Source organism: Barbus barbus (genome assembly GCF_936440315.1).
Source record: "Barbus barbus genome assembly, chromosome: 9".
Lineage (NCBI taxonomy): Eukaryota > Metazoa > Chordata > Actinopteri > Cypriniformes > Cyprinidae > Barbus > Barbus barbus.
In genome coordinates, this window is record NC_136737.1 from 3,102,591 (window position 1) to 3,116,652 (window position 14,062).

A 14,062-nucleotide genomic window follows, 5' to 3' on the forward strand; every position below is an offset into this window, starting at 1 on the left:
TGTGTGTGTATGTATGTAGTTTGTGTATTTTGTAGGCCTGGAGATCCGCCACGCTGGTATTCAAAACAAGTTGTCTCAGTCCGCAAATTGTGATGGTGACACAGCAATTGCCATGGAAACGGCATTGATCGGGTCCCAGCCGGAGTCGACAATCAGCAGGTGTCTGTGGAAGGGGGAAGGAATGCAAGAGCATCTCTCTGCAGTACTCTTCCGGAGGTTGTTTTTCCAGCACGACCTTGTCCGAGGGAGTGCTGGGTTGTTTAGGGGAGCCGAAAAGGAGATAAGATAAGAAGATAAGTCGGGGTGGTGATGGCGCAGTGGATAAGACACATGCCTTTGGTGTGAGAGACCCGGGTTCGAATCCACTGTGAGACACCAATGTGTCCCTGAGCAAGACACTTAACCCCTAGTTGCTCCAGAGGCGTGCGACCTCTGACATATACAGGTCCTTCTCAAAAAATTAGCATATTGTGATAAAGTTCATTATTTTCTGTAATGTACTGATAAACATTAGACTTTCATATATTTTAGAGTCATTACAACACAACTGAAGTAGTTCAAGCCTTTTATTGTTTTAATATTGATGATTTTGGCATACAGCTCATGAAAACCCAAAATTCCTATCTCAAAAAATTAGCATATTTCATCCGACCAATAAAAGAATGGCCATTATGTTCATTTATGCACTCAATACATGGTCGGGAATCCTTTTGCAGAAATGACTGCTTCAATGCGGCGTGGCATGGAGGCAATCAGCCTGTGGCACTGCTGAGGTGTTATGGAGGCCCAGGATGCTTCGATAGCGGCCTTAAGCTCATCCAGAGTGTTGGGTCTTGCGTCTCTCAACTTTCTCTTCACAATATCCCACAGATTCTCTATGGGGTTCAGGTCAGGAGAGTTGGCAGGCCAATTGAGCACAGTAATACCATGCTCAGTAAACCATTTACCAGTGGTTTTGGCACTGTGAGCAGGTGCCAGGTCGTGCTGAAAAATGAAATCTTCATCTCCATAAAGCTTTTCAGCAGATGGAAGCATGGAGTGCTCCAAAATCTCCTGATAGCTAGCTGCATTGACCCTGCCCTTGATAAAACACAGTGGACCAACACCAGCATCACTGACTGTGGGTACTTGACACTGGACTTCAGGCATTTTGGCATTTACCTCTCCCCAGTCTTCCTCCAGACTCTGGCACCTTGATTTCCGAATGACATGCAAAATTTGCTTTCATCCAAAAAAAGTACTTTGGACCACTGAGCAACAGTCCAGTGCTGCTTCTCTGTAGCCCAGGTCAGACGCTTCTGCCGCTGTTTCTGGTTCAAAAGTGGCTTGACCTGGGGAATGCGGCACCTGTAGCCCATTTTCTGCACACGCCTGTACACGGTGGCTCTGGATGTTTCTACTCCAGACTCAGTCCACTGCTTCCGCAGGTCCCCCAAGGTCTGGAATCGGTCCTTCTCCACAATCTTCCTCAGGGTCCGGTCACCTCTTCTCGTTGTGCTGCGTTTTCTGCCACACTTTTTCCTTCCCACAGACTTCCCACTGAGGTGCCTTGATACAGCACTCTGGGAACAGCCTATTCGTTCAGAAATTTCTTTCTGTGCCTTACCCTCTTGCTTGAGGGTGTCAATGATGGCCTTCTGGACAGCAGTCAGGTCGGCAGTCTTACCCATGATTGCGGTTTTGAGTAATGAACCAGGCTGGGAGTTTTTAAAAGCCTCAGGAATCTTTTGCAGGTGTTTAGAGTTAATTAGTTGATTCAGATGATTAGGTTAATAGCTCGTTTAGAGAACCTTTTCATGTGCTAATTTTTTGAGATAGGAATTTTGGGTTTTCATGTTGTATGCCAAAATCATCAATATTAAAACAATAAAAGGCTTGAACTACTTCAGTTGTGTTGTAATGAATCTAAAATATATGAAAGTCTAATGTTTATCAGTACATTACAGAAAATAATGAACTTTATCACAATATGCTAATTTTTTGAGAAGGACCTGTATAGCAATTGTAAGTCGCTTTGGATAAAAGCGTCAGCTAAATGAATAAATGTAAATGTAAGATTGTTTGGTCTTAGGGCGAGTAGCTGCATACCAATTTCACAGCTACTCTCTTTGTCCATTTTGGTCTCCAAATCCATCAGTTTAGATGTCCCTAAATTTATGAAAGTATTAATTCATGACGCAAGAAAAATCAACAGACAACAAAACTGAACAATAAGAGTTTAATACTTGAAGCAAATATAAAATAAAAAACAGATCTCTCTCTTTATTGACTAACAAGATATAAAGCATCTCAAGTGAATAAAAGTGAAGATGGATCAGATTCAAACCTACATGACAGAATATCTTACTCCTGCATTTTATAAAATACACCCTGTAGGATTCTATTAATTAATAATATCCAACCTTGTTATTTATTATTTATTTTAGCTTTTAGGGAATCGCTCTTACGAGTCGATGGTCATCTAATTAATGGATATTAATCAGAACATCCAACTTATACCTTATTAACGACTTGTCCAGCAAGCATTAATATCAGCAAGTTATCTCTTACAATTTTGTTTATTTTACTCCCGGCCAACGATTAAAATAAATCAAAGTTAGATTTAGTTATCTAACGTTAGCTCCTAGCTGAGCGTAGGTAACGCAATCTTTGGGGCAAATAATTAAGATTTGAAGAATTACATAGCAGCAGACAAGAGGTTTCTTAATAAAATCAAGGTTTATTCACTACTCACTACACTACTTACTAGACAACACAAAACAAAAGACATAAACACACACATTCGTTGCAATGAATTGTTCTGATCTGAAGAGAGTCTTAGGTTCTAATGCTAACTTCAACCTGAGGGAAAAATCACACGCAGGAACTCTTTTATCTAAAAGATAGATACAACCCAGTTCAGCAGTTTTAGGAGAATTTTGTCTTACTGTGCCTTCAGTTGTTTCCAATCGAACTCAGTCTTTTCGGTTGAAGAAGTCTCGGCTTCAAAGATCCCGAATTCTAAACAACACAAATAGCAGGTGAACTGAACATCTAGTGATCAGTTAAGTTGTACACTTCTGAAAACAAGATTACATAAGTTCAAAATAATGCAACAGCTTATAAATGGCACAAACAAAAACGTCCATATATATGTATAGATATATTGTATATAATGTTTCTTTTTTTTTCGAGTATATTTTGTTTCAATAGCAGAAACCAGTATAACTTTGTTCTCTAAAACAAAATCCTTCAGGGTGTGGCTCTCTTTGTCTATTTCAATAGCACCCCAGAAAAGGCGCATTTTCCTGGAATGTGCTGATAGTTGCGAGGTCGTAAAAGTCTTTGGTTCGAGTCGGCTGTAACCAGGCCTTTGAATTATGGCGCCAATGTGAAGTAAAATCCGGGAGTATGAGTTCTGTTTTTTTTTCAAGAGTGACAAAAAGGGGGTCCTTCTCATCCAACTTCATGATGAAAGCAGCCAGGTGTGACGGTTCCATATATCCTTGTTTTTGTGGTCTCAGGACATTGGGCAGTTTATTTCAGCCGGCGCTAGGATGTCTGTTCTTAGATGTGTGCGTTCCGACTTAAGACCAATCTTCTTTTTTACATATTCTAGTTCTGGGGGTCTCCTGGGACCAGAGGATTTATAGCAGGAGAGCGGGAGAGTTGAAACTATGTGAATGTGTAAATGTTCAGTCCTGACTCAAGCACTACACACCCAAAGCAGAAGAATAACTAATTGTTTTAAAACAACAGTGAAGATGAAATTAAAAACACATCAGCCTCTTTTTCATCTTAATGAACAAGAACATTTTGCACCTGTAAAAACCTTCTACAAATATGCATTAGAAGAACATTTTGAACATAAAATGAAACTCGTAATAAAGCATAATAATGGAATTTATATCATAAAGCAAAATTGTACACAGTAATAAAATGTAGATATTGTTCTTTGGGGAGGAACTCCATCTTTGAGTTGATCTGAATTTCACAGAAACTGCTGGTCTTGAAGATGAACTTTATTCACTGTGACATTTAGATGATGTTTCTTATGACAGATTAATATGGAAGAGATGCACTTGAAGGCACTGAACCTGACGGTAAACTACTTACTGTGATTGTTTATTTTATGACTCTGTAGAGAAGATGATTGAGTGAAACTCTTCCTGCATGCAGTGCAGTGATACGGTTTCTCTCCAGTGTGGATCCTCTCATGTGTTTTCAGGGATCCTGACTGACTGAATCTCTTGTTGCAGTGTGAACACTTGTAAGGTTTTTCTCCAGTGTGGATCCTCTCATGTGATTTCAGATGTCCTGACCGACTGAATCTCTTGTTGCAGTGTGAACACTTGTAAGGTTTCTCTCCAGTGTGGATCCTCTCATGTGTTTTCAGGTCTCCTGACCGACTGAATCTCTTGTTGCAGTGTGAACACTTGTAAGGTTTTTCTCCAGTGTGGATCATCTCATGTGATTTCAGTTCTCCTGACTGACTGAATCTCTTGTTGCAGCGTGAACACTTGTAAGGTTTTTCTCCAGTGTGGATCATCTCATGTGATTTCAGATGTCCTAACTGATTGAATCTCTTGTTGCAGTGTGAACACTTGTAAGGTTTTTCTCCAGTGTGGATCCTCTCATGTGATTTCAGATGTCCTGACCGACTGAATCTCTTGTTGCAGTGTGAACACTTGTAAGGTTTTTCTCCAGTGTGGATCCTCTCATGTGATTTCAGATGTCCTAACTGACTGAATCTCTTGTTGCAGTGTGAACACTTGTAAGGTTTCTCTCCAGTGTGGATCCTCTGGTGCTGTTTTAATTCTGCAGCTGTAATAAAAGTATTCTCACACTCAAAGCACATATATTCTCTCACACCAGTGTGTATCTTCTGATGAACTTTTAAACTCCACAGTTGTGAAAAACTTTTTCCACAGAAAGAACATGAATGTGGTTTCTCCTTTGAATGAAGTTTCAGGTGCTTCTTCAGGTATGAAGCCCTCAAAAATGTTTTTCCACATTGATCACATTCATACAGTTTCTCTCCAGTGTGGATGATCATGTGGTGCTTAAGGGTTGATGATTGTGTGAAACTCTTCCCGCACTGATCACATGTGAATGGTTTCTCTCCAGTGTGGATCCTCATGTGAAGTTTGAGACTCTTCTTGCTTGTCAGACTCTTTCCACACTGAGTGCAGGTGAAACTTTTCTTGTCTCTTCTTTTCAGTAAAGAAACTCTTTCAGTCTGTGAGCGAGTTTTTTCTCCAGTTTTGACATGATGTTTTTTCTCCTCCATTAGACCTGAAATTAAAGTTAAAATAGGCTACAATATAATTAAATAATAAAACATTCAGAGAAATGTGAAGTGAAAGCAGTTAATGACTACACCAAATTATAATCATTTCGTGACATTTTTACAAAATAAGATACAATAATCTATATTAGAAATACAGACTCTAATCCAATGTTTCTGTAGTGAGAACTATTCGATGCTTGATCAACTCCACAATTATAATATTATATTATAAACATAATATTAGCATTAATATACTGTAATAAAAACTTATGTAATTAATAACTATTTTAAACTAATAAACTGACCAATATTTTTCGCTGTTACAGCATATTTTTAATTCAATTTCTTCCTTTTTAAAACAAAAGCATTTATTTTTTTAAATAGGTAACATCCAGGAAGTGACATAATTTGAAAAAAACAAAACAAAATTTAATTAATTATTTTAAACTAAAACTGGCCAATATTTTTCACTCAGCACGATTTCCATTTATTTTGTCCTTTTTAAAGCATTTTCTTTTTAATGGCAACATCCAGGAAGTGACATCATTTGAACGTTTGAGTTTCAGTTTCAGTCCCTATTTTGAACCCTGGAGATAGAAAGTCTCCCTTATATTATTAATTGGCTTAATTTTTTCCCGCTAAATCTGATGAACTGCTGATAACTTTAATTGTTCTTCAGTGTCATTGATGAAGGATGAAGAATAAACACCAACCTGTTTGTTCTTCAGTGTGTTTCATTCTGCAGGGTTCTGGATCTCTCATGTTCTCTCTGTCCTTCAATAAACTCTGTCTCTGCAGATTTCACTTCTTCCTGATGCTCTGATGCTCGTCTTCACTTGTAGACTGATGAGAATATTCCAGCATTTATTGCTGAACTGCAGTGGGAGGAGCTTCACTGAAGGTGTGATTGTTGTGGGAGGAGCTTCACTGAAGGTGTGCTTGTTGTGGGAGGAGCTTCACTGAAGGTGTGATTGTTGTGGGAGGAGCTTCACTGAAGGTGTGATTGTTGTGGGAGGAGCTTCACTGAAGGTGTGATTGTTGTGGGAGGAGCTTCACTACAGGTGTGATTGTTGTGGGAGGAGCTTCACTGAAGGAGGAGCAGATCTGCCAAAATTTGAGAGTTTGTTTTTCTACTAATTCACATATTAAGCATTTATGTTTATCTGGTATTTAGAGTAAAGTATCTGAATTTTTATACAAATTTACACATGAATTTCTTTGTCTGTAAGATTTTGATATTTAATATTTGCACATATTAAAATGTTAAGAAAAAAAAGTCAAAAGAATAAATATAAGTACAGTTATGTAACCAATAAAAAAAAATCAGTGTTTCCATAATTCCCTCCATTTGAGTTAGAATTGTTGTTCATTGGTTTTTAGTTTTGTGTTGTTTTATATTAAATATAATCTAACACAGACTAATGATGAAATAAATGCTGTTAGGACGTTTGTGTCTTGTAGATATCATAATAGTAACTGCATAGTTCAAGTCTGATGAGAAGAATTAAATGAACTTTAACTGGCAGTTTACAGGAGATCTGTATAATATGAGCTAAAAACAGGATCTATTATCATGAAATAAAGAGGATTTTCGGCAGCTCTGAATCTGATCTAATATTGATGAGCCTCAGACTATAAACACTCATTAAACAAGACATTCAGGATCAGCTGATCATCTCACTTTATTCTGAGTATAATATTCTGAGTTCTTTCCATTAGAAATACAGAGCTCTATTGAAAAACATACTTCTCACTCTGACATGACTGACACACTCACCTGTACAGTTTCTGTTTGCAGTCCTATTCAAATATAAAAACGTAAAGTAACTAAATCTATTTTTATTTTACAAACAAATGTCAAAAAAGAAAGAAAGCTAAATAACATTAAAATCGCATCAGCGAGTCTTGAGATTGATTTCTATTAATTTCCCTCACAGATTCATACTTCAGCTTTTGACTCCAAACACTGAAACAATCAAATACACGAATGTACAGAAAACAAACACTGGAAGAACATGAAAAAAAATAAATCCATGCATCTCTATGAAGAACATTAACACTGACTCCATTAGTAAAGCACTACAGATCAATCATTGCTATAATTGTCGTCACACATGCAACACATCTAACACACAGTAGATTTTCTCTTATATACTCTTTACCAAACAGTTACAATCATAGAAAATATTAATTATAACCAATATACAGGAGTGAGCAAAAAGACACTCTTACCCATTGTAGCTTCACTCGTTTTCTGATGAACTATTCTTCTTCTTCTTCTTCTTTTAGGATTTAATGGCGGTTGGCAAACCAACTTTAAAGGTGCATTCCCGCCCCCTACTGGAAAGGAGTGTGACGCGCACAATGAATAGGAAGATTAGAAACAAAAAGCTACTTATTAAAATAAATAAAAACTTAAAAACGAGAGAAACTGGTATCCTATATCATCTTAATCAATCCTGTTTCCTTTAAATAAAGAACTAATTCATGATATATTCTTGATTGATTATGTCCATCACCTAACAAAACCGGGATTGACAAATCATTTATTTCCAAATATCTTAAAGCTTGACTCTCTTTCATAAGCCTCACATTTTATCAGTACATGTTCTACATTTTCTGTTAACCCACATTTGTCACAATTTCCATTCTCATGTTTTCCTATTCTATGTAAGCATTGATTTATTAAACAATGTCCAATATGCATTCTTGTTATTGTTGTATTACAAATGTATTAAATGTTTGATTTAGGTTCCAGTACAATAGTATATAAACTGAGAAAGTTTAGTAGACTGAATTTAGCATTTGAGGCATAGATGATGATATTCAAAGAAGATTAAGTCAAGCAATCCAGGTGTCTGACATTAACCTTTTGTCTTTATGCACCTCCTGAACAGTGTCATTGTCCCAAGTTAAGCTATGATAATGTGAAGGTATGGGTGATACTGTCAGGCTGATTGGATTAGCACCTATGCATTTGAATCACACTGTTATGCTGATGATGTCAGGGCTGGGGAAATTCTGGTAATGGGGCGATTCCTGTACTGCATTTGCATGCTTTGTTTAGATTGTCTCCACCTCTGTGTATCCCTCCCCCTCGAAAGGTATAAACTCTACTTTGCTGAGATATAGTCAGACTTGGATGACTACAGCGACGCACAGCGAGTTCTCAATAAAGAGTAACTTCTGCTTGAAAGATATCCCAGCGTCTCCTGGTCTCTGCTTTGACGAAGGAAAAGTTTCCAACATTATTAAAACATCCTCTTTCCTGTTTCCAAATCTTCTTCTCTCTGAACCAACTTTCTCTTGTATACAGTATAAATGTCCACCTTTTATTCCTTATTTCCATTCATTCTGCCATATTTCCTGTACTTCTTTCGCTATTATCACTTTTATTTCTGTTTTAATGTCACTTCAATGTCTATTTGAGAATGATTTAATGCCTGTTTATCCAGATGATCAGCCTCCTCATTTCCTTTCACACCCATATGTGATGGTACCCACACAACATTTACCAGAAGTCCATACTGTCTTATTCTAAAAAGACTTTGCATTACTTCATTTATCATCTCTTGTCTTGCTAATGATTTTCCACTTGACAAACTGTTTAGTGCTGAAAGAGAATCTGTGCATATTACTGCCTTTGTTGGTTGTATTTCTTCTATCCACTGAAGTGCCAAGAATATTGCTATTAGTTCTGCAGCAAATACAGAAATATGATCTGAAGTTCTTTTTGACATTTTAATTTTGAATAATGTTGATAGCCGATCTTATCAGAGCACAATATATTCTTTTAAGGGACTGTCTGCAAGCTCCCCAATCAACTCCTGCTAGACATCTCATAACATTTAACACCTTTTTGCATTTGTCCACCAATTTCTGGATATGGATTTTAAAATTCAACTTCGAATCCATCCATATTCCTAGAAATCGAACAACTGATGTTTGCTCCAACTCTTGATCATACATTTTAATATTAACTGTAGGATTGATTCTTCTTTTATTAAAACATATCGCCTGAGTTTTTGCTACAGAAAAACGGAAACCCCATTAATTTGCCCAATTCTCTACATTATTAACAGCAGTCTGCATACACTTTTCCACATACTCCCTCTTTTCCACAACGCACCATCATCTGCATACAACAATCTTCCTATCCCACTATCAACCATTGAAAAAATGTCATTAATCATTAAGTTAAACAGAATTGGACTGCTAACGCTACCCTGAGGTGTTCCATTCTTTATTGTATGTATCTGAGAAAATGCAGTACCCACTCCATATTGCGGTTAAGAGACTATTAACCGCAATATGAATACCATCACGGAGAAGCTCATGGCTTTGCAAAGGAAAATTGATGGATTTGGAGACCAGAATGGACAAATGCGGCTACTCGCCCCAAGACCAAACAATCGCAATCTTATCTTCTTTCGGCTCCCCTACTCCAGCAATGGTCTCGGTCAAGGTCGCTGTTGGAAAAAACAACCCCGGGAAGAGCATTGTGTCGGCTTTTAAAAGACTATTTTGATAATGACTTTTACTCCTGTGCTGTGGAAAAGATGGAGGAGTACAGACATTGATAATAAGAAATGTTTTTTGACCATCAAAGAGACTTCTTTCAAAATACTTTGCCATTGCAGTCCCACATGGCCACCAGCAAAGTTTGGAAAAAAGTGAAATGACTATGAAGGTGGGGTTATGTGTCATGTTACCTAATGAGATCAAAATAACTGTTTTGGCCTGTGTTGGACATTTCCTTTTCGACTGCTTAAAATAGTATATATATTCTGCAGTTCTATGAATGTAATTGTTGATATTTCATCATAATAAATATTTTGACAAACTAAACAACCAATGATTTTTCCATTCATTTTGTCAAATGTGAACATTTTGTTTAGAATTTCATGTGTTTTTTAACATAATGCATGTAGTGAAGGACAGCACATAATGTGTTAAATTATTCTTTATTCTAAATGTTCTCTCTCTCTCTCTCATTCATATTCATTCTCATAAATTATACACGTTTACACATCTTTGTGATAACCTTTCTGACACAATTACTGTATTAAAACCATCAACACAATGAATGGGTAAAAATTAACACGTTGTCCCAGAACTCACCCATTAATGTGTTAATTTAACAGAGGTTGTGTCATTTTTAACACATCTTTCTAAGAGTAGGCCTGGTCTCTTGCCAGACTACACTTGTGTTTCCGACCATAGAAAACATGTTATGAGCAGAGCAGGATTCAAGCCAAACTCTTTAATACTGTATGTGTGAACACAGGAAAGCATTTTTCCACAATATGTGTGAGCGATATATGTCACATGTATGGAATATTTACATTTTTAAGGTGACAGTGATTGACAGGCGTCTAATAAAAGTGAACCATGCTGTAGGATCTTTCTCACTGCCTCATAGCTTCTTTTTCTAGTTTCCATACTGTATTTATTATGAAAGTCCTGTGACAATCACTCAACAGCCACAACTTTTTCATGACTGACAGGCAGAGCATGATACTGTGATGATGAATAATTACATATATGGCTAATATTGCAAAAGACAGTATACATCACTAACCTCATAATCATTTGGCATCTTACACAAATATGATACCTCTCTCCCAAACATTAATTAGAATAGGAAAACCAATATTTACTTTACTGCAGACTTCTTGAACTAAAAATATGACACAGAAGTCTGTCAGTTTCATAAATAATGAGTGTGGGCCTCTTTATATAACTTTGAATTATGCCAGTTATCTTCATTTCAGTGGTAACAACCTCACTAACATTTGGATTCAGCCTTTCTGAAGATGTTAGATGACCCTAACACCTGTGAAGAGATAACAACCCCTGCAAAAAACTTATGATGCCACCTCCGAATCAATATGCAAAACAGCAAAATTATCCTTATATTGTAATCATTATGATCATAATCATTGCCTAAACATGTCTGTGCTTAACTGAATGATGCTCACTACCCAGATCCAGGCCGTTTCCAGTCCAGATGGTGGATCAGCTCCTAGAGAAGACCACAACATCTCTGAATGTCAGTGAAGACCAGGACAAGATGTGCCCTACAGACAGATCCCCTGCGAAGACCTCTTCACCTCGACAGCCATCAGCACAACTGAACTGAGCACTGAATCAACGATGAACTGACTTTAACTGAGAAACTGACTGTTTACTATTGTCCTCATATTAGAGCTGCTTTACAGCTGAATTGAACTTTCTTTGCATTGACACACTATTTCAGTATTTAACTCTGTGAAGCTGCTTTGACACGATCTGTATTGTATAAAGCGCTGTATAAATAAAGGTGACCTCACTTGACTTGACAGACCTCTATTATAAAACTGTACATTTCTGCAATATGGACATTATTACACCGACAGTCATTTCTGACATAGCTTCAAATGCTTTTTCTTTTTTTACTATGAAGAGAAATCTGCTATGTATTATTAAAAGTGTGTGTGTGTGTTTGCTTCAACACCTAACTATATAAGTTTGTTGAACATTCCCTGTTCAGGATAATTCACTGCATCTTATCTGGGTCACTAATAATTAGAAATTATATGCATAATGCAAACTATAGCTTGTTTATCACTCATTCTTTAGCAATATAAAAAAAGGAAATTAAATGCTTGACATTCCTTTGATCACAGCAATATTGCTGCTCAAATTCATTTACACAAATCAAGTCATATTTTTGAACAACTGCCTACACACGCGTTACAAAGAAACAAAGTAACACCTTATTTAATGCATTTACAATTGTCATATATATATATATATATATATAAACGAATGTAAGTTAGCCTAAACAAAATAATCAGGGCATGCGTGCACCCGCATGTCCCCAGTTAACACGATCCCCAGTCATCCAGAACAATGTGCATGATACAATACTCATCAAATAATAAAGCACTCACCGGTCTCTTGTAAATAGAGTCCATGGGTCTGTCATTCCATGTTCCTTTACTCGGATTTAAAAGTAAACACAGCCAACAAAATAACTTGTGCTCGGTGACGCGATCAAGCCTGGATCTTGCTGCACGTCTGTTTGTGGTATTACGGTACGGAGACCCGGAGCGGCCAAAAAGCTGACGAAGACCTATATTTCAGCGGTTATAAATTAAATGTGTCCCAAAAGATAAAAGATACAGTTATATTATGTTCGAATATATTATACTGTGCAGTTTTCCATAAAAATAAAGTCTGCTAAAATACATTATAGCACTGATTATTTTCTACATGCATTATTCAAATTCCTCCAGAGTTAATATGAAAATGTCAATAAATTATTTTTTCAGAACGACCAAGTCTCTGTCTGTGTCAACTTTCTCTGGGTTTTACTGTCGAATTTGGGAGAAAATGAATGGCAAAATCTTTCACAATGCATTAAAGACCATTCCTTGATATTTAGACAGGCATTACTCAAATTCCTTCAGAGGTAATATGGACATTTCAATTAATTCGCTACTACAATATTGTATGAATTTGCTGACTTGTTAAATTGTATGAATTATAACTACTTCGACATGACACTTTGTTGGGGTTCTTTCTGATGGAGCCGTGGGATAAGTGTGATAAGCAAAGTTTAAGATCAAATGTAAAATGTATCTGCAGTACAGTTCAGTAAAGGTGCTGGTACCAACACAGACGTACCACTGGAAGTGTTTGCCTTTGCAGCGTTTGGTCTTCTGCGTAAACACAATACAGCCAAAATCAGACCCCAGGACAGGCCCTCCTTGGTCTTCCCTTTCAGAAATACAAGTTGAGACAGTGTGTTACAAATGATCTGACCAAAATATTTATGCTATTATTAACACATAAAATAAGGATATTATATAACTAACAAAACCTGTGAAGGGTTGAATCTTTGAAGGATGTGTTCAGCTTCTTCAAGATCAGCATTGGGAGCTTTCTGTCAGAATCGGTCAAAATGATGAGATTTAAAAATGTCACGAAGCACAGAAAGAGAGCGAGAGAGCAAAACTATGTGTAAATGAATTACGGATTACAGTTGGGAAAAATAAGTGATGGCTTTAACAAGAGATGATTTCTTAAAAGAGCTGCTGGAGAATGTGATCTGACGGAACTGCAAGACAGAAAACAATATTGATTTATCATTTCTTCAGTACAATTACTGCTTTAACTACAAATACCACAGTAAAACTACAGTTACTGTGGTAAAACAATTTTAAGAGTGGTGTTACTGTGCTTTAACAACAAATATGCGGTAAAAACATGGTAGAATCTGTTACTGTTCTTTAAATACAAAGAGTAGACAGTAAACACAGTTAATATGGTAAAATCACCAACATTGTTGTGGTTACCATACCTACAAATACCATAGTAAAACTGCAGTTATGGTGGGAGAAGCATGGTAAATATGTTACTGTGCATTGAAACAGTTACTATGGTAAATATGTGGACTGCATGGTCATAAGGCGATACTGGCTTGATTTGTAGTGCAGTCATCAGACACGTCTAAAAGCTGAAGATATCACAACATGATTTAAAACGGGTTTATTTATATATTTCAAACGCAGCAGGTCTATATATAATAGAAGTTATCTTAGGCCATGCAACGCAGAAACACTGAAATAATTAAAATAATGATAAAAGGAAAAGATTGATACCCTTACCTGTTTGAAGGTGCACGCGCATCAGGTGAACTGGTGACATCACTTCCGCTGAAGATGAGCGTGGTGTTTGGAGCATCTGCTCTCCACTGAAGATGTGTTTGGACTAGTGATGGGAAGTTCGGATCATTTTACCGACTCG

General features: G+C 36.9%; 1 protein-coding gene across 2 annotated transcripts; it reads right to left on the reverse strand.

Annotated features, from left to right (window-relative positions):
* Window positions 1-2,205: 2,205 nt before the first annotated feature.
* LOC306874489 (uncharacterized protein) lies at window positions 2,206-12,329 on the reverse strand. Of its 2 annotated transcripts, XM_079424590.1 has the most exons (5): window positions 12,205-12,321; window positions 7,502-7,609; window positions 5,983-6,373; window positions 4,096-5,274; window positions 2,206-3,000 (listed from the first exon to the last, which is right to left on the reverse strand). In XM_079424590.1, the coding sequence occupies exons 3-5, from the start codon at window positions 6,029-6,031 to the stop codon at window positions 2,924-2,926; spliced, it is 1,305 nt and encodes a 434-aa protein (XP_079280716.1). In that variant the 5' UTR covers window positions 6,032-6,373; window positions 7,502-7,609; window positions 12,205-12,321; the 3' UTR covers window positions 2,206-2,923. The 2 variants fall into 2 exon arrangements, with proteins under 2 accessions (XP_079280716.1, XP_079280717.1); XM_079424591.1 differs by lacking the exons at window positions 2,206-3,000; window positions 7,502-7,609 and having other exon boundaries at window positions 3,177-5,274; window positions 5,983-6,094; window positions 12,201-12,329.
* Between the last annotated feature and the right edge of the window lie 1,733 nt (window positions 12,330-14,062).

Bases quoted from the DNA above. Each gene is read 5' to 3' on its own strand.
- LOC306874489 (XM_079424590.1), bottom strand. From the start codon at position 6,031: ATGAGAGATCCAGAACCCTGCAGAATGAAACACACTGAAGAACAAACA. The intron at 5,275-5,982 runs GTTGGTGTTTAT...CTTTAATTTCAG, and splicing joins ACACACTGAAGAACAAACAG to GTCTAATGGAGGAGAAAAAA. The intron at 3,001-4,095 runs GTAAGTAGTTTA...TGTGTTGTTTAG, and splicing joins TCATAAAATAAACAATCACA to AATTCGGGATCTTTGAAGCC.